Source organism: Rhineura floridana, chromosome 2 (assembly GCF_030035675.1).
Source record: "Rhineura floridana isolate rRhiFlo1 chromosome 2, rRhiFlo1.hap2, whole genome shotgun sequence".
Lineage (NCBI taxonomy): Eukaryota > Metazoa > Chordata > Lepidosauria > Squamata > Rhineuridae > Rhineura > Rhineura floridana.
Window position 1 is genome coordinate 102,860,059 of NC_084481.1, and position 27,359 is coordinate 102,887,417.

At 43.8% G+C, this 27,359-nt stretch overlaps 1 protein-coding gene and 1 long non-coding RNA gene across 5 annotated transcripts in view; one reads left to right on the plus strand and one right to left on the minus strand.

The window, feature by feature from the left end:
• Positions 1–27,359, plus strand: part of LOC133376921 (uncharacterized) — a 120,618-nt gene that overhangs the window by 15,105 nt on the left and 78,154 nt on the right. The gene's annotated exons all lie outside the window — the stretch shown is intronic.
• Positions 1,727–27,188, minus strand: LOC133378263 (interferon-induced transmembrane protein 1-like). 4 transcript variants are annotated; one of them, XM_061613070.1, is made up of 3 exons: positions 27,114–27,188; positions 10,724–11,079; positions 1,727–2,357 (listed from the first exon to the last, which is right to left on the minus strand). In XM_061613070.1, the coding sequence occupies exons 2-3, from the start codon at positions 10,913–10,915 to the stop codon at positions 2,112–2,114; spliced, it is 438 nt and encodes a 145-aa protein (XP_061469054.1). In that variant the 5' UTR covers positions 10,916–11,079; positions 27,114–27,188; the 3' UTR covers positions 1,727–2,111. The 4 variants fall into 4 exon arrangements, with proteins under 4 accessions (XP_061469054.1, XP_061469055.1, XP_061469052.1 ...); XM_061613071.1 differs by lacking the exon at positions 27,114–27,188 and adding an exon at positions 11,724–11,743; XM_061613068.1 differs by lacking the exon at positions 27,114–27,188 and adding an exon at positions 11,581–11,683.

Sequence of the window (27,359 nt, forward strand, 5' to 3'; positions counted from 1 at the left end):
TTCTAATATTTAACTCTTCACGAGTCATGTTACTATACAGGCTGTTCTTTTTGAGGATCACTGAAGCAGTTATAGGGTGCTTGTGATCATGAAAAATCCACCCTAAGGCATGGAAAGTCTCAAGTGAGCAGACTTTTGGGGCTCTTCCAGATGAGGCTTTTGTTGTGCACTCACCCTGCCTTATTCACTGAGAGGGTCTTTTTTTTTTAATTGCTTCTGTTCTTAAAACAAACTATCATTCTTTAAATGGAGGCTGTCGCGGTCATGTCACAAATTAAAAAGAAGCCAATTTTCAAAAATAATCCTAGAAGGGACGGAGTGAAGCACAGCTTCGGGGGGGGGGCAGAGCCCCATTTGCTCCCCCGGCTACGGGGCTGATGTAAAGGGATTATTTTCACATATATTTGCTTTTAGGGTAAGCCTTACCCAATGAACAATCCAATACATCGCAGGGCACTATGTTTCTGCGTAAGTAAATGAGAAGTAAATATATATTTGAAAAATAAGAAAGGCAATTTTTAAGATAAACATTTTGAATCCTTGTGGTCACAGCAGGACTGGCCCAAGTTGTTTGGCTACCTGAGGAAAAAGCAAATTTTGCTCCCTCAAAGAAATATCAAGGTGCTCCGACTCTACAAATGTTGCATTTACCAGCACATAGATTAACCAACCACCCCGCCCCATACAGTTTTAATCATAACAGTATTCATTGTCCTGCCCCCAGCTGCCTCCTGCTTTCCCCCTGCCTCCATACATGGGAGCAGATCCTTAAAGTTCATTGGCATAATGTGAAAGGCAGAGTTTGATACATTAAATGAATGCACTTTATTTTTCCTCCTCTTCTCCATCCTTACATACTCCGCTCTCCACTACTTATCCCTGCCATATTCCTTTGTGATATTGCCCAACAGCAATATCACACTCGCTGTCTCTCATATCACCCATTTGCTCTCTTGGTTACATTCTTTTTGAGCATATTTTCTACGTTCTGTGGACAACTACAAGACCACATGCAAGGCCCAAATCAAAGTTTAATTTTAGGCAGAATTGATGATCCCTTTATGCCCTAGGCTAAAGAGCTGAAAGGATACAAACAGAGCAGCCACCTCCAACTTGGTGGCTTCCAGATGTTTTACACTACAACTCCCATGAGCCCCACACAACATGACTGTACTGATTGGAGCTGATGGGTTGGTCTTCAACACATGAAAAGGGCACTAGGTTGGGGGAGGCTGTGATAGAGAATCCAGGAATGTAGAGGTCTTCCTCTTCCCTTCATAAAACTGTTGAGCTAAGTTAAAATGCACTGAGCCTGTATTTTCTTGCAGTTGGGCATCTTGGTGGCAGGAAGGTGAGACCCCTAGATATGAGAAGCCTGGTCCTCCCATTCTAAACATACAAGAAAAGAAAATAATTTATCTCTGAAGGTGTCCTATCTAGGCAGGAACGAAACAGGTGTTTTTGCTGAAGTGGGATAAGGTGTAAGGAAGCAAACAAAACTGTACGAATGAAATATTAATCTGCAGGCTAATTGGATCTGGGTTATGTCTGCTGTACAACTTGATTCACACCTCTTAGTTATGGTTTTGTTGTAACTTGTACTACCCTGCTAAAGACTGCTGAGTTTTCTTTTTAATGGTGGTGGGGAAGATTTTGGGTGGGGGTGGGGAACTCTTGTAAAATAAAAAAAAATTACATGACCAACAAATTATTAATTTACACAGAATACCAATTGTGTTTTTATTTGCTCAGAATTCACATCAGATGTCATATTTCAAAGAGGAAAGCTCTAATACACATCTTGGGTGAGAAACTTGTCAAAATACTGACAAACCAAACAAGCGTGGCACTTTCCATGAATCATAGGGACTGAAAAGCTACAAATCTAGACCTTGGGACAGAGAAATCATTGCTCATAAAAATATCGTGTTTTCAGTAAGCATCTGAAACTAGATGCAGAGCTTGAAACTAGATGGTAGGCAAGCAGTAGCTATAGGGGAGACCATTACATCTCCAGAAATGCAAGTAGTGCCGCTTTGCAGAATTCTTCATTCCTTGCAAGTGAAAGACCAGCGCAGGAACAATCAGAACAGAAGAAAGGATTGCCATGCTTAGTAAGGATCTGAGGATATCTCAGATCCATCATCCATATTGAGAAATTCCTCCATCTTCTCCCGGTATTCCTTAATTAACTGCTGGAGTCTTTCTTGTAAAACTACTACAACAGAGACAGTCATGAGGAAGATAAGAATGAAGAACACAATGCCCAGTACTGATGCAATAATATTCAGCAACTTGGCTCTCTTGCTGTATTTAGCCGCACCTTCGTCATATCCAGAGAGTTTACAATCCCTTGTCTGAAGGGGAGAGATTTTTAAAAACATAAAAATAATGACAAACTGGAACAGGTTCAGAGGAGGGCAACAAGGATGGTCAGGGGACTGGAAACAAAGCCCTATGAGAGACTGAAAGAACTGGGCATGTTTAGCCTGGAGAAGACGGAGGGCAGATATGATAGCGCGCTTCAAGTACATGAAAGGTTGTCACATAGAGGAGGGCCGGGATCTCTTCTCGATTGTCCCAGAGTGCAGGACACGGAATAATGGGCTCAAGTTGCAGGAAGCCAGATTTCAACTGAACATCAGGAAAAACTTCCTAACTGTTAGAGCCATAAGACAATGGAACCAATTACCTAGAGAAGTAGTGGACTCTGACACTAGAGGCATTCAAGAGGCAGCTGGACAGCCATCTGTCAGGAATGCGTTGATCTGGATTCCTGCATTGAGCAGTGGGTTGGACTTGATGGCCTTATAGGCCCCTTCCAACTCTACTATTCTATGATTCTATGATAATTAGTTGTGGAAACATCTTTGACCTTGCTTTGAACACCTAAAGCTCAAATGGACTTTTCATGGCTGTTATGTAATCATAGTCAAAGCTAGAGTTTCCTGTTCAGTGCTATCACTAACCAGTGGAAAGTTCCTGCTCCCCAAACTGTTGCATCCCAATTCTAGTCTTAACTTCACCTTTCCCATTCATATTCTTTTGATCAGGGGTCATCAACCTTTTGGAGCCCAAGGACACATTTGAGAATGACATGGCACCAACTTCTCTCAGCATGAAGCACATGAGCACATACAGTCGTTACTTTCCCCTTGGTTCTGGGTAAAAATCAGATCCAGTAAAATTAAACCAGATCTTCTTGAATTTGCATTATTTTACACAAGGTCCCCACCCCCCAAATCATTGTTAAAGCTTACAGTGATGGGCTGCATAGTAAAAATCAAAGATACAGTGCTTGCCACCACAAAAACATTGATTTATAACACAGATCCTCATAGAGCTTGACAACAAAATCTCCAACAAATCACAGAATACATCTGCAGATGCAAAGGTATGATTTGATGGTGGTTTTCTAGGGATCCCTTGTAAAAAAAAATGTTGAGGCTCCATAAGGTTATGTGTCTCAGACCCACAAATATGCATCATGCCAGTTCTACAAAGCATTGGATCTGTGATTTTTACAGTTTAGTCAATGGAGACATATGTGCTCTGATTGGGGGGGGGAGAGGAAACAAATTATGCAGTTTGAAGAGGATCTGTTTTACCTTTCTCCCCTCTCCCCTGGAGTGCACATGCATGAATGTACGCACACACAGTGTGCGCATAGCTCACTTTTCCAAGCAACAGGGTAAAAGTTATTATTATTATTATTAAATTTCTATCCCACCCTTCCTTCCAGAAGGAACCCTTGATGGCAATCAAGGAACAAAACACTAAAAACATCTTAAAACATTTTAAAAACAAAACATCTTAATAAAATATCTTTTAAAAAAATCTTTGAAAATGGAAATGGACTGCCTTCAAGTCGATCCTGACTTATGGCTACCCTATGAATAGGGTTTTCATGGTAAGCGGTATTCAGAGGGGGTTTACCATTGCCTCCCTCTGAGGCTAGTCCTCCCCAGCTGGCAAGGCCTGCTCAGCTTGTCACAGCTGCACAAGCCAGCCCCTTCCTTGTCCTTGCCCATGGCTACACAGGTGGCAGGGCACGTAACCTCTGAGCCACTCACTGTGGGGATGATCTTTAGCTGGCCCTTGACACCCAGGAGACACAAGAGGGGATTTGAACTCACAGACTCTGGACTCCCAGCCAGGCTCTCCTCCCCACTGTGCCATACCAGCTTTAAAAAAATAATCTTTAAGCATCTTAAAAAGCAATTCCAACAAAGACACAGACTGGGATAAGGTCTCTAATTTAAAAGGCTTGTTGAAAGAGGAAGGTCTTCAGTAGGCACCGAAAAGGTAACAGAGATGGCGCCTGTCTAATATTTAAGGGAAGGAATTCCAAAGGGTAGGTGCCACAACACTAAAGGTGAAATAGACCACCTGATGAGATGGTATCTGTAGGAGGCCCTTGCCACAGAGCGCAGTGATTGACTAGGTATATAAAGGGTAAGATGATCTTTCAGGTATCCATAGTCCCAAGCTGTATAGGTCTTTGTACACCAAAATGAGCACCATGAACTTAGTCTGGTACCTAATGGGCAGCCAGTGCAATTCTTTCAGCAGCTTCCGGACCAACCTCAAGGGCAACCCCACATAGAGCACATTATGGTAATCCCGCCTAGAGGTTACCAGTGCATGGACAACAGTGGTCAGGCTATCCCGGTCCAGAAGTGGCCGCAGCTGACTTACCAGTCAAAGCTGGTAAAAGGCACTCTTAGCCACTAAAGTCACCTGGGCCTCTTAACAACAAAGATGGATCCAGGAGCACTTGAACCTGCTTTTTCAGACAGAGTATGACCCCATCCAAAGCAGGCCATTGACCAATTATCAGGACACAGGAACCATCTACCTACAGCACCTCCCATCTTGCTGGAGTCAGTTTATTGGCCCTCATCCAGCCCATCACCAAGTCCAGGCCCTCATCTAGGGCTTGCATGGCCTCTCCCAATTCAGATGCTACAGAGTAGTAGAGCTGGGTATCATCAGTGTACTCCTGACACCTTGCCCCAAATCTCCCAATGGCTTCATATAGATGTTAAACAGCATGGGGGACAAGATGGTATCCTGTGGCACTCCACAGCACAACTGCCAGGGGACCGAAAGACAATCACACAATGCTGTTCTCTGAAACCATCCCTGGAGATAGGATCAGAACCACTGTAAAACAGTGCCTCTGATACCCATTTCACCAAGTTGTCTCAGAAGAATACCATGGTCAATGGTATTAAAAGCTGCTGAGAGAACAAGTAAGAATAAGAAGGTTGCACTCCCCTGATAAAGGTCATCCATCAGGGCGACCAAGGCTGATTCAGTCCCATAACCAGGCCTGATCCCAGATTGGAATGGGTCGAGATAATCTGTTTCATCCAAGAATACTTGCATTTGCTATGCCACAACCCAGGCAGTAGTTGTCAGAAACTAATAGGTCCAGGGTGAGCTTTTTCAGAAAAGGTCAGATCACCGCCTCTTTCAGGGTGGCTGGGACCACTCCTGCAAAGATGTGTTGACTACACCCTGGATCCACTCAGTCATACCGCCTCAGCAAGCTTTAATAAGCTAAGAAGGGCAAGGGTCAGGAAGACACATTGTTAGCTGCATTGGTTGCAAGCAGTTTGTCCCTATCATCAGGCTGCATCAACTAAAACTGATCCCAAGATGTTGCAGCAGACAATTACACTGGACACCTCACTAGGGACTACAGTATATGTGGAAGGGGCATCTAGTGTCATGAGCCCCATAGAAAAGTCCTGGAGCAATGAGGATGACAATAAGAAGACAGACTTGGAATTAGGGGAAGACCTCAGTGATGTGCCTTAAGACATGGTTGAGATTGAAGGCTCCTGTGGCGCTGACAGTGACAGCTCCGCCCCCTGTAGATCCAGTTACCACTGATGAGGCGCTGCCCAATCAGGAAGTTGCCACTTCACCTTCTCTACACCCCCTTCCTTGCTCACTTCACTGTTGCCACCACGCAGGCCTTCTCCTGAGGAGGACCTTGCTGAAGTGGTCCAGGCGTCCTCACCTGAGACACATAGGCTGTGGTGCCAACAGGCTCAAAGTAGTCCCACTGAAGAGTGCATGCATGCGCAAACGCTTCTAACTGTGACACTTTCCTCACACAAGTAAGGAGCCTGCCCATCCTTACTTAAGGCTGGTAAGGGGATGTGTCTAATTGCTGTGACAACGTCTTAGTGCAGCATAGTCATGCCTAGCTACACCTAGTAAAGATGCTGAATCCTGTGTAACCTGTAAGCTGATACATGAAGCACTTTGAACTGAAATTTTCTGTTAAAGCTATTAAGGAAAAGCACACCTTCATGTCTGCATCTGGTTTGGCAGGACATCAAGACTGCTACGGAGGTTAGCAACTTTACCCAAAACTGCCATGCAAAACAATTCCCAGTGGGCTTCCAAAAGGTCTAAAATTCCATTTCCTGGAGTTGATGTTGACAGACCCTGGATGGCTACTTGAGGCTGTGATAGAGGAAGAGAAGTGGGCCTCACCACTACACAGTAGGCATGGTTATGTTGTTTTACTAGTGCCCAGCCAAGCTCACAGCATGTCTTTTACCACTTGTGCTCTAGCCATTGCCCAGTCTGTTTCATTGCCCTTAGTTCACTGTTGTACCAAGGTGCAATCTGGGCTCCACAATGCCAGAGAGGGTGCTCAGGAGCAACCATGTCAAGAATCCAATGCATCTGGTTGTTCCACAGCATCAACGGGGCTTCAGCAGGGTCACCTGCTCTATCTATTGGAAATTCCCCCAGGGCATTCAAAGAATCAGGAAGATTTGGAACTAGTAGAATTAATTTGACCCTTGAAAAGCTGAAAGAGATAGTGGGAAAGAGTTTCACTCTTTCAATTTCCTCCTTCAGTTCTATGTACTTTTCAAAGGAGATAAAAGGGATCCCGCCGCCACCTTTTCAACAAAGGGGCAGTGAAGGGAGAGGGGGCTCAGTGACTTTGAGGGTAAGACATCAGAGGCATCACTGTGCCCACAGTTGGCAACTCTTGCAGGTAGTAGCTATCACTCCCCCAAATGTGCTCAAGACTATGGCTGTGAACACACTAGTTGCCAGAGCAAAGCGTTTCTTTTAGCCATACCTGGAGGGGGAATGGGTTGATCTGCTGATCTATTGCAAAATCTCTTTGAAGCTGAATTTTTTTAAAAATACACCCTCAAGCTGATCTCACCAGATTTTACAGTAAATGGGTCGGGGTTTGAGTAGCATTGTGTGTCCCCGTTTTCTGGAGAGGTGGAGACGCACTGGAAGTGGCAGAACAGTGCACGTGTCTCCCCTATATCTAAATTACCACTGTTTCATCAGGAGACAGATAAGAGGGATTGGGGGGCATTTTCTTCTCAAATGTACCAAAATGCACCACTACAGTATCCCTATTAGTATTCCTTTTTAAATATGCTAGAATGAACTGTGTTCTGAAACTCATGCATCTTAAAGCCAGAAGAAAACTTGAATATCAAATAGCATTGCCCAAGATGCATGTGTTCAGCCTGCTATGCTTAAACTCCTCCACTTAAGGAAGGGTGGGCACGGTCAATTAATCACATAGAGCACATCTAGATATTTGCTAGAATGTATTTTACCTCCCACTGAGACACTCCTCATGTCCACTGGAGACTATTCAGCAGAATAGTGATTGCCATTATTCTACAGTTGTTTTTGGAGTTTTCTAACCAGTGTGGTGTAGTGGTTAAGGTGTTGGACTACAACCTGGAAGACCAGGGTTCGAATCCCCACACAGCCATGAAACTCACTGGGTGACCTTGGGCCAGTCACTGCCTCTCGACCTCAGAGGAAGGCAATGGTGAACCCCCTCTAAATACTGCTTACCATGAAAACCCTAGTCATAGGGTCGCCATAAGTATGCAAACTCTTGCTGTACTTCACATTTTCACAGAAACAGAAGCAAAAGAAAATAATTTACTATAGGAAACATCACTAAAATTGCAAGGTAAATCAAACATATTTAAAGTGACTATCTAAACTATATTGACTGTCTTAATATTCATTTATGTAATTTGTATCCCGCCCTTCCTCCCAGCAGGAGCCCAGAGCGGCAAACAAAGCACTAAAACACTTTAAAACATCATAAAAACAGATCTTAAAATACATTAAAACAAAACAGCATTAAAAACATTATTAAAAAACATATTAAACAATTCTGACACAGATGCAGACTGGGATAGGTCTCAACTCAAAAGGCTTGTTGAAAGAGAAAAGTCTTCAAAAGGCACTGAAAAGATAGCAGAGACGGCGCCTGCCTAATATTCAAAGGGAGGGTATTCCACAGGGTGGGGGGCCGCCACACTAAAGGTCTGTTTCCTATATTGTGCAGAACAAGCCTCCTGATAAGATGGTATCTGCAGGAGGCCCTCACCTGCAGAGCGCAGTGATCGACTGGGCATATAAGGGGTAAGACGGTCTTTCAACTATCCTGGTCCCGAGCTGTATAGGACTTTGTATGCCAAAACTAGAACCTTGAACTTGGCCCAGTAGCAAATGGGCTGTTTCCTCCCTGCTCAAACAAGATCAGCTCAGCACACGTCTTGTTTCTGTTATTTAGGCTGATTGCAGGTGTTGCCACCACTCACCATATGCTCAACAGCACGTTACCATATTCTTCCAAGCTACACAGGAAGTGGATTGAACTGTGAAAGACCAACCCAAATTTTGTTTGAGTTTTGACAAATCTGTAGGGCAGTACATTATCTCAAAGGGGAGGTCAGGTCTCCTTCTCCCCTGGTGCATTCACTATCGCTTCCCAATTTCCCTGCTTTTTAAAGTTTGATAGAAATGTCTGTTGGCTATAAGTACGTTCTTAAACCGCAAAGGTTTTTTGCCTATTAGTGAATACCATTGTATTGTAAGTTAACTATACAGTGAATTCTTAATGAGTGTCTGGTCTTAAGTTCCTGCAAAGCCTGTTTATGCCTCCTTGCAAAGCTTTCACATTTGCCTTTTGTGGGGAGGAGGATTCTTTAACATTCACCCATACTTACAAGGTAGTAGTACTTGCAGAAAAATATGTCTAGGCACTACATGATTTCACGTGAACCTAGCACAGGATAGATGCATCCTGGTTGCTAGGAAAAAGGGGCAGACTATGAAGATTCCAAAGACTAGAAAAAAAGACAGAAGCAGGAAAAGTGCACTAAAAGGCAGGGCAAAACAGCCGCTTTTTAGGACCACAGGGGTTCCTACTGCCTGATATCCAAACAACTCCCTTGTCAGTCACTTCACTCATTGACTAAAAAGACTTGACAGGCAGCAGCAGCCGCCAGCAGGGGCAGCAGCAACCAGCAGGGGCTGCACCAAACGGGAGGCAAGTGCCCCCCCCAAATAAGGAGCTTGCTCCCCTATCTAGTATATTTCACCCACCTAGAAATATACTTTGTCCCTTCTGTGCCCCCCCTCCCATTTTTTTCAGGTGCTATTGCTGCCAGGCTGGATCATTTCACAGAAACAGCTTAGAAGGGTATCTGCACATTTTGCTGTACACCTTCTTTCTAGGAGGGCTAGAGACTTACTTTTTTTTTTTTAATGAAAGCTCAGATTCCGGGCTACCTGCTGGCGACACCACTGAAGGCCTTCAGAGGCACCATGGCATCCACAGGCAACAAGCTGATGACCCTGCTTTGGGGGCATGGGTGAGGGCAAAATGAGACTATCATAGCTACCGTTTCAGTAGCTAACAACAAGAATCTTAAACCACCTTATAAGCATGCAGTTGGAAGTACACAGGACATCTATCTTTTTACAGCTCTGGTTGCAGCTTAGGTACAGCTGGAGAGTTGCTATCTCCATCAAAACCCACAAGCAGTCAAAATGCACAGAGTTGTGAGCAAAGCAGGAGCAGGGAGAAGAACAGAGAAATGAAGGTGGTTTGATGTGGCATCAAGTCTGTGTTCAGTCAAAATTTTAAGATGGAGTGTAGGAGGAGGTCACAGATTTGATTAGGTTCTAGATGTTCAGTATGTTTCTGACAGCACCTAAAATTGTTAGATAAGGAAACACTTCATGGCTGCTCTCCCTTTTTGAAAATATAACATCCAACAGTTACTCCATCAACTGATTTTGCATCTTCATATTCCCTAGTTCCTACAATGAACCCACAGCTAGATAACATGGGTGACGGGAATTAAAATTCCTTGGAAAGGGAGGGACAGACTATTAAGTGTCAGTTTAACACATTTTAGATAGTGGCTCATGCCTATGTAAAAAAATGGAAATGGACTGCCTTCAAGTCGATTCCGACTTATGGCGACCCTATGAATAGGGTTTTCATGGTAAGCGGTATTCAGAGGTGGTATACCATTGCCTTCCATGTAACTGGCAGAAATTCAACAGGTGCTGTTTTTCTAGCACATAAGTAACGAGGAAGCAAGACCTATTGAATTTCTACTTGTCTGGCAAACTGATGAAAAGTACAAAGACTGCCAGGAAAAGGCAACATAGGTTTTGAGTGAAGGATCGAGGAAAAAGAGAGCTGTTGCAGAAAGTACATGAACCCCTCATACCCCATTAGGCAGTAAAGCCAAAAGAGGTGGCAAAGGTCTTCAGGGTCAGACAGAAATAATGGTGAGGGGGAAAAGAAACCAAGACTGCAGAAAGAGAACAGAGAAAGAGGAGGACGGCAAGCAGCTAGAGCAGTTAGTTGGGGAGTTTTCCCACCCTTTCTTCCCACATTCACCTTGATAGAGAAGACGAGGGCAGCAAAGCCAAGACAACAGGTATTCATGAAGGAGAAGTTGAACAACGACCACAGCACATAGTCCTTGGGTGGTTGAGCGACGATGCCCAATGGGTAAGGATAGAAGGTAGCAGTGTCGCCATGCAACTTGACATCGTAGGGCCTCATGTTGAGGGAAATGGCAGGCTCCATAGCTGCTAGCTGCCAAGTGGCGAAAAGAGGCTGCTGACAAGAATTTACCAAAGTGGACCCCAGTATGGGGGGGGGGGAAGGTGGGTGGGTCTCAATCTCTGATTAGGTAGGAGCAGTCTCCAGCACGCACAGCGCCTCTTTCTCCTGTGAGAATTGAGAGCAAACTGGAGAAGGAAAAAAGTAGATATTAATGAGTTTGTAGGGAGGCACTTCGGCAGCAGCAGTGCTGGATTTAGGAACAAGCCAAGTAAGCCATAGCTTGGGGCCTCGCATTGTGAGGGGCCTGCAAATATGTTGGAAATAAATAAGATTTATTACAATTGAAATTGCTTTGGCTTAAAAAACCTTTCACCAAAATTCTGAACCCTGACCTTCCCATCCCAATCCCATCAGCTTTCCTTCCAGGACTGCTAGACTACTCGCTTCATCCACAGGTTGCCCAACCTCACCTCAGACCTCAAGAAGAGCCAATGAGTGGTAGCCTACCAACATATTATTCCAAAATCCCGTTCCACACCAGGCATTATCTCTGCCAATCCCCTCCTCACCACAGCTGTCTTACCGGCCAAAGCTGTACACAGGCCTGTAAGCCACCTCAATGTCCCCCCCCCCCCAATGTAGGCAGGTGCTTTGTTGTAAGATTACAAACTACCAGAGATAAGTACTTGCAGCTTCTTTCCTTCAGGAGCTTAGCAAAATTGAAAAGTAATCCATTAGGCCACACTCCCAACAACTCTGGCTTTCTCACTTCCTCTTCCTCCCAGCTCTCTTCCATGTCTCTAACTACAACTCCCAGCATGCCACTCACCCACAGCAACACCACAGGGGGTCAGAGGGCAATGAATCTAATCTGAAGACTATTTTAAAGACTACTTTTATAGTATGATTGGCTAGGCAAAAAAGTAACTTAAACAAAGAAGAGATCTTTTGAAGGGGATTTCATAAAAGAAAAAAGAAGCATCTTAAAAGGCAGTTAAAAACATTATCAAAACTTGACTGTTACTTACAGCTATAGAAAATGGAAATGGACTGCCTTCAAGTCGATTCCGACTTATGGCGACCATATGAATAGGGTTTTCATGGTAAGCGGTTTTCAGAGGTGGTTTTATCATTGCCTTCCTCTGAGGCTGAGAGGCAGTGACTGGCCCAAGGTCACCCAGTGAGCTTCATGGCTGTGTGGGGATTCAAACCCTGGTCTCATTGTAGGCCAACACCTTAACCCAGCCTTTTTCAACCATTGTGCCTCCAGATGTTGTTGGACCACAACTCCCATCAGCCTCAGCCAGCATTGCCAATGGTCAGGAAAGATGGGAGTTGTAGTCCAACAACATCTGGAGGCACACTGGTTGGGAAAGGCTGCCTTAACCACTTCACCACACTGGCTCTCGTAGCTATAGAACAGGGACCTAATACTCAACAACCACACACCTCCACTTCTTCTACTGGGAATCTGGGATAGATACAGGTCTGCATCAGAATGTGACTAGTACACATGAGAACTTTATAGAGCCTGAAATCACATCTGAAGGAGATAGATATACAAAACCCAATGACCATGGTTTCTGGGGTGTCTTGAGGAGGGTGAAATTTCATCCTGGACAAGAAAGGTGCTTCAAAGTGGGCAACAATGGAATAGCTCATTTGAGAAATCAAAGTGATTATTCAAAATAACGATTTAGATATTTTTCAAACAGCCTTTCATTTAAAAAAAAATGAATGGTGAAAAATACAGTCAAAAATGGCTAGTACAGGGGTCACCTTTTTGGACCAGAGGGCATGTTTCAAGTTTTGAGAGAGTGCTGGGGGCACCAGTCACAAAATGGTTGCCATGGGTGGGGGAATGGTACAACACAAAATTAGAGAGTAATCATGCTGAAGCTTTTCCCATAATTGTATTTGTATACTAGAAAAGGCTTAAATTTCTGCCTGTCATACAGCTGTTAAAGGTACAAGAACCTTGTTTTTCCACAATGCCAAACCTAAACCAAAGCCTAGGCTGCCATCCTGTACCCACTTACCTGGAAGTAAACTCCATTAAACAGAAAGAGAGTTACTTCTGTGTAGACATGTATACCAACTAGTGAATTCTTAATGGTGCCTGGTTGTTAGCTCTTGCAAAGCAAGAGACATGCCTAATCCTATTTGCAAAGTTTTCACATTTGCCTTTTGGAGGAGGGGGATTCTTTAACCGTGAGTCAAACTTATTGTGTAGTAATATTTGCAGATGAGACAGCTGGCATAGCACAGTGGGGAGGAAAGCCTGACTGGGAGTCCAGAGTCTGTGAGTTCAAATCCCCACTCATGTGGGTGTCAAGGCCAGCTAAAGATCACTCCCACAGTGAGTGGCTCAGGGGTTCGTGCCCTGCCACCTGTGCAGCTGTGGGCAAGCTGCATAGTCCCATGGAGCCCAGTTGCCCCCCAGTTGGCAGTTGCAGACAAGGAAGGGGCTGGCTTGTGCAGCTGTGGCAAGCTGAACAGGCCCTAGCCAGTTGGAGAGGACTAGCCTCAGATGGAGGCAATGGTAAACCCCCTCTGACTACTGATTATCATAAAATCCCTATTCATAGGGTCACCATAAGTTGGGATCGACTTGAAAGCAGTCCATTTCCATTTCATTTGCAGATGAAACCAGCACAGGAAACATGGTCCGGGTTGTTAGGAAAAATAAAAATATGGAGAGTCCAAGGACTGGGGGGGGGGAACCCAGGAGCAATAAAAGTACACTAATGGGAGGGCAAAACAGCAGCTCTTTAGGACCCCAGCAGGGATTTCTATTGCCTGGTGTCAAAACAACTCACTTGTCAATCACAGCTCAGACTTTAGTCATTGGGTAAAATGACTGACAAACAGGAGCAGCCTGACTGGCTCATTTCACAGAAATCAGTTAGAAGGGTATCTGTACATTTTGCTCCATAATGTTCTTTCTAGGAGGGCAACAGACTTAACTTTTTTAAAAAAATGAAAGCTCAGATTCTGGGCTTCCTGGTGGGGGCATCACTGGACTTTGCAGGTTCTGGGCTGGTGATCCCTGGGGCCTGGGCTAGTATATTCTCCAACAACTGGTTGTGTTTACTACTTTGTTTGCAAGATCTTTTCAATATCATAGATGACAGAATTTGCTAAGAATGGATTTGATGACTGGTGAAACCCCATTGGAATTGAAAAACATGAGAACTCTGAGGATCATAGAACAGCTTTGCTTACGTATTTGGCAAGACAGCATGGTTTAACCTTGGATTCACACTGGAGGAACAGATAAAACATGAACAAGAGTACTGAATGCATGTACTTGAATGTGTAATTGCAGTTGTGAGTACGTAGGCGGAATGTGAATGGGCCTTTAGGGGAGGCATTGAAAAGTTTGGTTCACCACATAATGGGAACTTTCTTAGATTGACAGAACTCATCACTACGTTTGAACCATTGCTTGTCAACCATATAAAATATTATAAAAACAGTGGATTCGGGAAGCCTGCACACTTCTCTAAAACAATATGTGATGAAGTCATCCAGTTTATGGCTAAAAAAGTAAGAGAATCTGATCTGGATTATTTGAGAAAAGCAGGGTACTTCAGTTTGTCTATTTGACACTATACCAGATCTTTCCCATGTTTTTCAACCAACTGTTATAGCAAGATATGTATCACCTAATGAAGGTTTTTCCCTTGAACACATTCTAACTTTCCTTGAATTAGAATACTATAGTATAGCCAACAAAGTTGTGGGTTATCTGACAAATGACTGCAAACCTGACTTCGGTAAATGCAGAAGATGGTCACATGGAAATACAGCTAACATGGCAGGTAGATATAATGCTAAGCAACAAAACCTCTAGAGAAAAATAAGTTTGTTGTTGTTATGTGCCTTCAGGTCGATTACGACTTACGGCGACCCTATGAATCAGCGACCTCCAGTAGCATCTATTGTAAACCACCCTGTTCAGGGTGTTGTAAGTTCAGGTCTGTGGCTTCCTTTATGGAATCAATCCATCTCTTGTTTGGTATTCCTCTTTTTCTACTCCCTTCTGTTTTTCCCAGTATTATTGTCTTTGCTAGTGAATCATGTCTTCTCATGTGTCCAAAGTATAATAACTTCAGTCTCAACATTTTAGCTTTTAATGATCGTTCTGGTTCAATTTGTTCTAACGTTCAATTATTTATCTTTTTCGCAGTCCATGGTATGCGCAAAGTTCTCCCCCAACACCACATTTCCAATGAGTTGATTTTTTCTCTTAACCACTCTTTTCACTGTCCAACCTACACTTCCATACATAGAGATTGGGAATGCCATGGTCTGAATGATCCTGACTTTAGTGTTCAGTGATATATCTTTGCATTTGAGGACCTTTTCTAGTTCTCTCATAGCTGCCCTCCCGAGTCCTAGCCTTTTTCTGATTTCTTGACTATAGTCTTCATTCTGGTTAATGGCTATGCCAAGGTATTGATAATCCTTGACAAGTTTAATGTCCTCATTGTCAATTTTAAAGTTACATTAATCTTATGTTGTCATTACTTTAGTCTTCTTGATGTTCACCTGTAGTCCTGCTTTTGTGCTTTCATCTTTAACTTTCATCAGCATTCGTTTCAAATCGTTACTGGTTTGTGCTAGCAGTATGGTACTGTCTGCATATCTTAAATTATTGATATTTCTCCCTCCACTTTTCACACCTCCTTCATCTTGGTCCAATCCCGCTTTCCATATGATATGTTCTGCATATAGATTAAACATATAAGATGATAAAATACATCCCTGTCTCACACCCTTTCCGAGTGGGAACTAATCGGTTTCTCTATATTCTGTCCTTAGAGTAGACTTTTTTCCAGAGTATAGGTTGCTCATCAGGACAACTAGAACTGTCTTACCGGAAAAGAAATACATTTCATCTAAACATACCAATAATTTTCCAGCAGGCATTTTGTTTAGTCTCCTCTTTTAAAAAATTTGAGAACTAGACAAGAAGTCTAGAATTTTATTTTTATTAAAGTGGAGATAGGCAACTCATCGTTTCCTTGCAATGTTTGTACCCTGCTTTTATTTTCAAAAAGAAAATACACAGGGGCTGGACTTCCGGGAAGGGTGACTTAGCCTGTGCCTGCTTTTGAGACGGGCTCCTGCCTCAAAAGAAGCTTATTCAGATATATCAGTCAGTTTTTTCTTTTTTTTTGACTGATTAAACTTCTCCCGGGTAGGGAGAAACGAAGAGATTAACCTCAAAGCCTATTTTTGTTGGGACGACCAGATCTCATTAATTTATGGGACGAGGTCCAGCCGACGAAGGTGGGACGGATTTTCAACAGCAAGCTCTATCTGTTAAAGCGAACGTTCATCTTATCTTCTAAGAGAGAACGCATTAACAGGCAAGCACCCTTCTTTCTATATTTTTCTTTTACTTGACTTAAATTGTTGCTGTTTAAAAGAGATTTGCCAGATTGATCGGTTTTTGACATCTCACTGGGGAGCCGTAACTTCTCTCTGCTACGCACTAATTAATAGCTTATCTCTGTTTTTGTTGCAAAAAGCTGTCCTGGATTTGCATTCTAAAGATACACACAGAAGAGGGATTTCTATTCCAGATTTTTATTTTGAAAAATATTATACTGTTTTGAGACTACTCTCTTTTTGGTCTATTTTATTTTGACGAATCTGTTTCTTGACGATTGCCATTAATTGTTTCGATCCTGGGAACTGCATTTTGTTTACTTAACTATTGGAGAGATAAGGCTGTCTGCTCTGTTTATACTGTGATGTCACCAAGTTTGGAGTATTAACCCAATTGTTGCTGAAATAAGAAGTGGTTTTCCTATATTTTTCTTTTAAAATGGCAATTAAGAAAGTGGCTGAGAATCTGGAAATAACTATGTTTCAGAAAATAATGGATGAGATTGAGATAACGAAAATTGAATTGAGTAAAATGAAGCAGGAGATTAAAGATATAAGGGTCCCTGTGAGAGAGGTGACCCTGGAAGGGGTCCCTGTGAGAGAGGAGACCCCGGAGATTGGAACAGGGGTCCCTGTGAGAGAGGAGACCCTGGAGACTGGAATAGGGGTCCCTGTGAGAGAGGAGATCCCGGAGATTGGAACAAACGTGGAACAGGAACAAGATTTGGAGTCTATGGACTTTAGAAATAAAATCTATTGTTTGGAACTCAATGTTATCTCTGAAGAAATTAATGAAGATTCTAGAGATAAAGTTATCAATGGCATGGATTATCTTCTGGACTGGAATGATGTGATGGAGCCCAATATAGAGAAAATCTATGGAATTAACTGCAGCCATGTGACAATGGAAAAACTTTTAAGAGATGACCCAGTGTGTTTTGAAAAAAAGAACAGAGATATGATTTTACAGCAGTATTTCAGCAACCTATTCAGAATGGATGGCAAGAAAATATTTGGGATAGAGGTAATTCCCATCAGACTCTTACTATATGACTATGGCTTTGACAGCAAGATTATTATGGAATACTGATAATGGAAGATTGGATATTGAAATTACTGGACTTAACAAGACTACTGAAGATGGAAGATGGAAAATGGAACTAATAGAGATAATAGAACAATGGCTACTGAAATTACTGAACCTAACAGATTCTGATGTGATGGATTAATTGAAATGTTTATTTTGACTATGGTTATGACAATAAGATTATCATAATTAGTAATGAGATGGATTAATCGATATGCTTATCTGGAAAAAAAAAATTGATAGATATATTTCTTAAAGAATTGAAATCTCTCTTTGACTTTTTGTGGAAAGAATAAAGTAATGTTTATGAGATTTGATGATTAAGTAAGATAACTACTGGAGGAAAGTGATTTTATAATATGACTTAAGAGACAGGATTGCTATATATTATAGACTTATAACTGATTTGATCTTTGACAAATGGGAAGTCAATATTTTACTCTTTATTTTTTATTTTTGTTTTTTTTTTTCTTTTTTTCTTTTTGTTTAACTATTTTTGATTTTGTTTTTTGTCTTTGAATGTTTTATGATTTTGTTTTGTATGTTTTATGAAAATTTGAATAAAAATTATTGAAAAAAAAAAAAAAAGAAAATACACAGGGGCTGACCATATACAAACTATATGACAAAGCTAAACATAATTGTGATTAACGAAACAGAGGTTTTTATTATATTAACAAAACGTTTCAGCTTCCGCCTTCATCAGCTGCTAACATAGAAATGCTGTTACCAAGGTGGCAGTTATAGAGCTTTGAGGATGGAATGCTCACAGGGGCTTCATTTGCAGAAGCTAAGTAGTGGTGGTACTGTCCTCCAGGTTCAGGCCATGTGGTGCCAATGTGTCCAGAGAGTATATCCAAAAGTTCTCCCTTTTGGTCAATGCTGCTGGATCTGCTGGCATCTCTATCGCTGTTATGGAAAAGTCCAACAGGCTGTGACCCTCAATGTTAAAATGCTTTGCCACTGGTTGCTCCACTTTTTTTGTCAAGATTGCCGACTTGTGGTTCCTGAAGCGCATGCGTAGGTCAGTTGTGGTCTTTCCTACATATTGGATATGACATCCTGGCCTTCTGCACTTGATGATGTAAACTATATTGCAGGACCTGCAGGTGATGTTCTGTTTGATGTAATATGTCCTGCCTGTCCTAGTGCTTGTAAAAGTGGCTGTTTCCCTGAGGTACACACAGGTGATACAGCGTTTGGAGTGACAAGGATGAGACCCTGGATTGGTGATAGGTGGCTTAAGCACAGCTCTCACCAACAGTCTGCGCAAATTAGGAGGTTGGTGAAATGCTACAACATGGCTCTAGCAAGATGTTCAGAGTTTGCCAGCAATGGGTAGCTCTCCCTGATTGCTTGGTGATAGGAGATGCTGGATGGAAATCTACCACAAACGGAATCCGTTGCTCTCTGCTCTTTGACACCTCAGTATGATGGAGGAGGTTTTCTCTGGACAGAATGGAGGCTTGGTGGATGTTGCAATTCATAATATGTGGAGAATATCCTCTTCGAAGAAGGCGTTCTTTAAGTTCACTGATCCTTCTCTGGTATTTATCTTCAGTGTTGCAAATAAGTTTGATTCTCAGAGCTAAGCTATACACAATGTTCCTATATGCCTAGGATGGCAGGATTTCCAGTTTAAATAGGTGTGGGCATCAGTGGGTTTGCTGTAGAGATCAGTGGGTATTTTGTTGTTTTCAATGGTGAGAAAGACATCCAGAAAAGGGATGTGCAGATTGTCATTAAGTTTAAATGTAAACTTAATAGAGGGATGGATAGAGTTGATGTAATTTTCAAATTGTTCCAAACTCTCTTTACCATTCATCCAGGCCATAAAGATGTCGTCAATGTATCGCCACCATATAAGTGGTTTGTTGAGTGCCTTTTTGAGGATCTCCTGTTCCAGTTTACCCATAAAGAGATTCTCATATGATGGAGCCATGTGAGTCCCCATAGCTGTGCCTTGTAGTCAGAGATTGGAAAAGTTACTTTCTTGAACTACAACTCCCATCAGCCCAATCCAGTGGCCATGCTGGCTGGGGCTGATGGGAGTTGTAGTTTAAAAAAGTAACTTTTCCAAGCTCTGCTTGTAGTTGCAGATAGTGTTCTCCATTGAATGTAAAGTTGTTACAAGTCAGGACTAGCATAGCTAAAGTTGTGAGAACCTCTGTTGGAGGATTGTTCACATCTCTGGTGTTAAGGAACATTTAAAGCCTGAATCCCATCATTATGTGGTATATTGGTGTAAAGAGATGTGACATCTAAAGTAGCTAGTATAGTATTGTTGTGGAATTGATACTGCTTGTTTAAAGACTCAATTTTAAGCTAGAAGTCCTCGGTGTCTTTGATATACGTTGGTAGGTTTTGCACCATGTTTTGTAAATTTAAGTCAATGTACAGAGAAATCCTTTCAGTAGCTGTGTTGTTACCTGAGACAATAGGGAGACCAGGATTGTTGGCTTTGTGGATTTTAGGCAGCATGTAAAACCTTCCAGGGGTGGGATTTGGATTAACAAGGAGATCAGCAGTTTCCTCTTTAAGAAGTTTCCTACTTGTAAGGTTTTGTATAGATGTAATGATACGAGTATATATATATATATTATATATTATTATATATATTAAATGCTGCAATAACCTGTTAACAAAATCTCAGGTCAATACATTAGTTAGTTAGGGAGTAATTCAATTAATAAGCAATGCAACTTTCATAACTATTAATTCCTACTGTACAGATATATTTTGGACTACAGACTAAGGATTATTACTCTGATGAAGCTACAGCACATCTAGCTACTAAACTCTGCCACTTTGTACTTCTCTGCAATTAATTTAGCATTAGGAGATATTCATGGCATATGATCTGAACATTTATTTATTTATTTATTTATTGAATTTATATCCCACCCTTCCTCCCAGCAGGAGCCCAGAGTGGCAAAAATAACACTAAAACACTTTAAAACATCTTAAAAATAGACTTTAAAATATATTTTTAAAAAACAACCTTAAAAACATATTAAAACAAAACATCTTTAAAAACATTTTTAAAAAGGTTTAAAAACATCTTAAAAAGCAATTCAAACACAGACGCAGACTGGGATAAGGTCTCTGCTGAAAAGGCTTGTTGAAAGAGGAAGATATTCAGTAGGCGCTGAACAGATAACAGAGAGGGCGCCTGTCTAATATTTAAGGGGAGGGAATTCCACAGGGTAGGGACCAGTACATGAAAGGTCCACTTCCTATGTTGTGCAGAACGGACCTCCTGATAAGATGGTATTTGCAGGAGGCCCTTACCTACAGAGTGTAGTGATCTACTGGGTATATAAGGGATAAGATGGTCTTTCAGGTATCCTGGTCCCAATCTGTATAGGACTTTGTACACCAAAACTAGAACTTTGAACTTAGCCCAGTAGCTAATAGGTAGCCAGTGCAATTCTTTCAGCAGTGGGGTGACATGCTGGCGATACCCTGCCCCAGTGAGCAGTCTCACTTCTGTATTTTGCACCAGCTGCAGCTTCCAGACCAACTTCAAGGGCAGCCGCACATAGAGCGCATTACAGTAATCCACCTGGAGGTTACCAGTGCGTGGACAACAGTGGTCAGGCTATTCCAGTCCAGAAATGGCCGCAGCTGTCTTACCAGCTGAAGATGGTAAAAGACACTCCTAGCCACTGAGGTCACCTGGGCCTCTAGTGACAAAGATGGATCAAGAAGCACCCCCATCAGGGCTGGCTCCAGGAATGCCGGGGCCCTTGGGCATCAGCTTGCCCTGGGCCCCAGCGTGTGTGCATGTGCACACGTGCACACACACACACACACACACACACGCCCCACGCCCCCCCACCTACCTGTCTGCTGTCTTTTACCATTGCCCTTAATGAAGATGGCGGCTGCAGTTTCCCTAAGGGGATGACGCCTCCACTGCCATCTTTGTTGATGGCACGCATGCGTGCTACGTGCACGCATCTCTGCCATCAACTAAAATGGCGGCAGGGTCTTCAGTACCTTAGGGAAACCGCGGCCGCCATCTTAGTTAAGGGCAATGGTAAAAGACAACAGACAGGTACTGGGGGCGTGGGGGGCTGCAGATCACGGAAGGGGAGGTGAGGGGTGGCTGAGGGCCCCAATGTAGCTGCAGGGGCCATCGGGCCAGTGCCCCACCTGGCCGCCCTTTAGAACTGGCCCTCACCCCCAGACTACGGACCTGCTCTTTCAGAGGGAGTACGACCCCATCCAAAGCAGGCAACTGACCAATTATCCAAACTCAGGACATAGCAACCCACAGTGTCTCTGTCTTGCTAGGATTCAGACTCAGTTTATTGGCCCTCATCCAGCCCACCACTGAGTCCAGGCACCAGTCCAGGGCTCTCTCCTGATTCAAATGTTACAGGAGTGATTTAATACTGGGAACGATCTATCGTCCCCCTGATCAAAATGCTCAGGGAGACCTGGAGATGAGATGTGAAATTGAGGAAGCATCCAAACTAGGAAATGTGGTAGTAATGGGTGACTTCAACTACCCGGACATAGACTGGCCACATATGTGTTCCAGTCACAACAAAGAAGCAAAATTTCTAGATATTCTAAAATGACTATGCCCTAGACCATTGGTCATGGAACCGACCAGAGGGACGGCAATCCCGGACTTGATCCTCAGTGCGGACCGGGACCGGGTGTGAGATGGACTGGAAAGTGGCAAATGGAACACCAATCTTCAAAAAGGGATCCAGGGGGGATCCCGGAAATTACAAGGCAGTGAGCTTAACTTCTGTCCCTGGAAAACTGGTAGAAAGTATTATTATTAAAGCTGGATTAACTAAGCACATAGAAGAACAAGCCTTGCTGAAGCAGAGCCAGCATGGCATCTACAAGGGAAAGTCCTGTCTCAGTAACCTATTAGAATTCTTTGAGAGTGTCAACAAGCATATAGATAGGTGATCCAGTGGACATAGTGTTCTTAGACTTTCAAAAAGCTTTTGACAAGGTACCTCACCAAAGACTTCTGAGGAAGCTTAGCAGTCATGGAATAAGAGCAGAGGTCCTCTTGTGGATAAGGAATTGGTTAAGAAGCAGAAAGCAGAGAGTAGGAATAAACGGACAGTTCTCCCAATGGAGGGCTGTAGAAAGTGGAGTCCCTCAAGGATCGGTATTGGGACCTGTACTTTTCAACTTGTTCATTAATGACCTAGAATTAGGAGTGAGCAGTGAAGTGGCCGTTTGCTGACGACACTAAATTGTTCAGGGTTGTTAAAACAAAAAGGGATTGCGAAGAGCTCCAAAAAGACCTCTCCAAACTGAGTGAATGGGCGGAAAAATGGCAAATGCAATTCAATATAAACAAGTGTAAAATTATGCATATTGGAGCAAAAGATCTTAATTTCACATATACGCTCATGGGGTCTGAACTGGTGGTGACCGACCAGGAGAGAGACCTCGGGGTTGTAGTGGACAGCATGATGAAAATGTTGACCCAGTGTGCGGCAGCTGTGAAAAAGGCAAATTCCATGCTAGGGATAATTAGGAAAGGTATTGAAAATAAAACAGCCGATATCATCATGCCGTTGTATAAATCTATGGTGCGGCCGCATTTGGAATACTGTGTACAGTTCTGGTTGCCTCATCTCAAAAAGGATATTATAGAGTTGGAAAAGGTTCAGAAGAGGGCAACCAGAATGATCAAGGGGATGGAGCGACTCCCTTACGAGGAAAGGTTGCAGCATTTGGGGCTTTTTAGTTTAGAGAAAAGGCGGGTCAGAGACATGATAGAAGTGTATAAAATTATGCCTGGCATTGAGAAAGTGGATAGAGAAAAGTTTTTCTCCCTCTCTCATAATACTAGAACTCATGGACATTCAAAGTAACTGAATGTTGGAAGATTCAGGACAGACAAAAGGAAGTACTTCTTTACTCAGCGCATAGTTAAACTATGGAATTTGCTCCCACAAGATGCAGTAATGGCCACCAGTTTGGATGGCTTTAAAAGAAGATTAGACCAATTCATGGAGGACAGGGCTATCAATGGCTACTAGCCATGATGGCTGTGCTCTGCCACCCTAGTCAGAGGCAGCATGCTTCTGAAAACCAGTTGCCGGAAGCCTCAGGAGGGGAGAGTGTTCTTGCACTCGGGTCCTGCTTGTGTGCTTCCCCCAGGCACCTGGTTGGCCACTGTGAGCACAGGATGCTGGACTAGATGGGCCACTGGCCTGATCTAGCAAGCTCATCTTATGTTCTAAGGGTGACAGTTAGGAGCAGAAGAGCTAGAAGATAGTCTTCACCAGTGGAACTATGGAACCGCTTTCAACCACTCGAGGATGAGACTGGAGGACAGCCTGTGGTGGAAGAATTATTGGAGACCCCTGTGATGATCCTGTATTAGTGTAAATAGGGTAAGTGCTGTTTGAATAGAAGATACATGGTAAGTGGAGTGAAAGAGGAGGGGGAGTGAATGGGCAGTAGAATGCTGGATGATTGGCTGAGTGTTTAAAATGGCTGAGGGTATAAATGGAAGGATGACAGTGGAATCTGGGTGATGAAAGTGAGTGGGTTGTTTTGGTGGGTTTGAGAGAGTTGTTTGTCAGGAGAGCGTGGAGAAGGAGGGGGGTGGAGTTCGGATTAGTATTAGATAAAACCATATGCTTATGTGCCTTATGAAGAAATCTTGTTATCTTTGTTATATTTAATAAAAACTATATTTGGTTTACCGAAGGCCTGATCCTTGGCTGGGGTTTCACAGACCAGAAGGGAGGGTAAGGTAATGACCAAGGCTAAAGGGAAACTGTAACAAATGGTGGCAGCGGTGAAGAGAATAACACCACAAGTATTCAGAGTCTCTGGGAATACTGGTATTAGGGCGTGACTGGTGGTGCTGCCTAGCAGGGGGATCTGTTGAGATCTGTGCTAGAGCGGGGAGAGAAACCATAAAAAAGGACAGTCCGGACTGGTGGAGTCCCTGGTAGTGCCTAGTGACAGGCAGTAACCACGAGCAGGTAGGAACCTGACAGGGAGAGCCAGGGAAGGGCGTCACAACCCCGTGTGACAATGAGCAAGAGGCTGAAGCTCAATCAAGCAGGGGCAATGAAACCACGCTCTACAACAAGAAGAGAAGAGTACTAGTAGTGGGAGACTCCCTGCTGTGAGGGATTGAAACCCAAGTATGCTGAAAAGTTTTGTGGACTCGCCAGGTATGCTGTTTACCAGGAGGATGGATGAGATGTAATAGAAGAGTTGCCATCACTCATCAAGCCCACCGACAGGTATCCCTTTCTATTCATCCATGTGGGAACAAATGATACTGCCAAACAGGATGCTGGACTAGATGGGCCACTGGCCTGATCCAGCAGACTCTTCTAATGTTCTTAAATAGAGCTGGGTATCATCAGCAAACTGCTGACACCTTGCCCCAAAGCTCCTGATGTCCCCGCTCCCAAAGGCTTCACATAGATGTTAAACAGCATTGGGGACAAGATATTAGCCCCACAGCACAACTGCCAGAGGACCAAAAGACAATCATCCAATGCTATTCTCTGAGAACAACCCTGGAGATAGGATTGGAACCACTGTAAAACAATGCCTCCAATACCCATCTCACCAAGTCTGTTCAGAAGGATACCATGGTCAATGGTATCAAAAGCCGCCGAGAAATCAAGTAAGAATAACAGGCTCACACTCCCCCTGTCCTTCTCCCAATAAAGGTCATGCATCAGGCCGACCAAGGCCGATTCAGTCCCATAACCAGGTCTGAACCCAGACTGGAATGAGTCAAAATAAACTATTTCATCCAAGAGTACTTGCAATTGCTGCACCACAACCCTCTCAATCACCTTCCCTAAAAGGGGGTATTTGCAACCCGGCGGTAGTTGTCGCAAACCAATGGGTCCAGGGTGGCCTTTTACAGGAGTGGTCGGATCACCACCTCTTTCAGGGCGGCTGGAAACACTCCCTCCTGCAACAACATGTTGACCGTGTGGATCCAGTCGATCAAATTCCCTCTGCAAGTTTTAATAAGCCAAGAAAGGCAAGGGTCAAGAGGACATGTTGCTGGCTGCGTTGTTGAAAGCACCTTGTCCACATCATCAGGCTGCATCAATGAAACCGATCCCAAGAAGTTATAGCAGACGTTGCACTGTACCCTCATTGGGGATTACAGTAGATGTGGAGGGGGCATCAAGATTGCTATGGAGGTGAGCAACTTTACCCTCAAAGTACCTTGCAAACAACTCACAGTGGGCCTCCAAAGGGTCTAAAACTCCATTTCCTGGAGTTGATGTCAACAGACCCCTGACAATATGGGAAAGCTCCACTGGATAGCTACTTGAGGATACGATGGTGGCAGAGTAGTGGCCCTTCTTGGCTGCCCTCACTGCCACACAGTAGGCACAGTTATTATATTTTACATGTGCCTGATCAGCCTCACAACACATCTTTCACCACTTACACTCTAGCCATCATCCAGCCTGTTTCATTGCCCTTACTTCAGTAGGGTACCAAGGTGCAAACCGAGCTCCACAATGCAGGAGAGGGAGCTCAGGTGCAACCGTGTCAAGAGCTGGACGTGTCTCACTGTTCCACAGTGTGACAAGGGCTTCAACAGGGTCACCTGCTCTAATTACTGGAAACTCCCCCAGGGCATTCAGAAATCCTGTGGATACCATTAGTCTCTGGGGACAGACCGTCTTAATCTGTCCACCACCCCTGCAGGGGAGGATTGGACCCATAAGTCTAAACTTCACCAGAAAGTAGTCTGACCATAACGATGGGATGACATCCATCCCCCTGTCTCCAGGCAACTCCTTCCTCCATCTGAAGCAAAAATCAGGTCGAGGGTGTGCCCTGCCCTAAGCATTGGGCCAGTGACAACTTGAGACAGTCCCATCGTCATCATGGAGGCCATGAGGCCCCAAGCTGGAACACTAGAGGCAGCCTCAGCATGGACATTGAAATCACCCAGGACTATCGTTCTGGGCTCTTCCAGCACCACAGGTGAGACAGCCTCCACCAGCTCGGTCAGAGAATCTGCTGGTCACCAGGGTGGAGGGTACACTAGCAGCAACACTAGTTTCTTGTCTCCTTGGCCCAACACCAGGTGCAGGGCCTCACAGCCAGCTCTAAGACAGAGTGGTTTCCTGGTGACAGAGATGGAAGTTCTGTAGAACACAGCAACTCCTCCCCCACCCCCGTCCCTGCAGCCTGTGCTGGTGTTGCACTGAGCATCCAGGGGGGCAAAGCTGGGTCAGATCAATTCCTTCCAGCTCACCTACCCAAGTCTTGGTAATGCACATCAAATTGCATCTTCATCCACGATCAAATCATGGATGAGTGTGGTCTTACTATGTACTGATCTGGCATTAAACAACAACACAAACAGGCCAGTGGGCACCGCAGATGAGCCTCTGAGAGAATTGGGAACATTCAGATCCACTCAATATCTTTCACACAGCGTACATCTACTCCCCCCCTGTCTCACACCAGGGAGGGCCAGCCTTCTGCCAGTTGCAGACTCTCACTCTGAAGGCATTTGGCGGCTTTCTCTGCCAGACTCTCACCCTGCACAGAAACTACACATACGCCCTCCCCACTATCATTCTCTTCTAGATTGGTTTAAAAAAAATGGAAGGGCAGCTGGGCTTTTATACCCCTTGACCCAGCCAGGAGCTGATGCAAGCGGCTGCAAGACTAACTGCAGCCTCTCTCTGGAGTCAGGGTCAGGCAGGGGGTCCCAGTCTTTCCAGCACTTACCAGGGACTTCATCTGTCTCAGGAGACAGCAACCCAGAGGAGCAAGCAAGCAAGCACCCAGATGCTCAGATACTCACTCCCAGGGCAGGACTTCTCCACTCTCCCAGTGCTGCAGCTGAAGCTCATATACACTTCAAAGGGATACTGTATCCTGAAATCACTGAATTACAATATATCAAGATAACTCTTGTGGATTGAACCAAGAAGAAGGATTTTTAGCATGTTATGCATGTTAATAGGCCTACCA

Bases quoted from the DNA above. Each gene is read 5' to 3' on its own strand.
- LOC133378263 (XM_061613070.1), bottom strand. From the start codon at position 10,915: ATGGAGCCTGCCATTTCCCTCAACATGAGGCCCTACGATGTCAAGTTG. The intron at 2,358-10,723 runs GTGAATGTGGGA...TCTCCCCTTCAG, and splicing joins CCCTCGTCTTCTCTATCAAG to ACAAGGGATTGTAAACTCTC.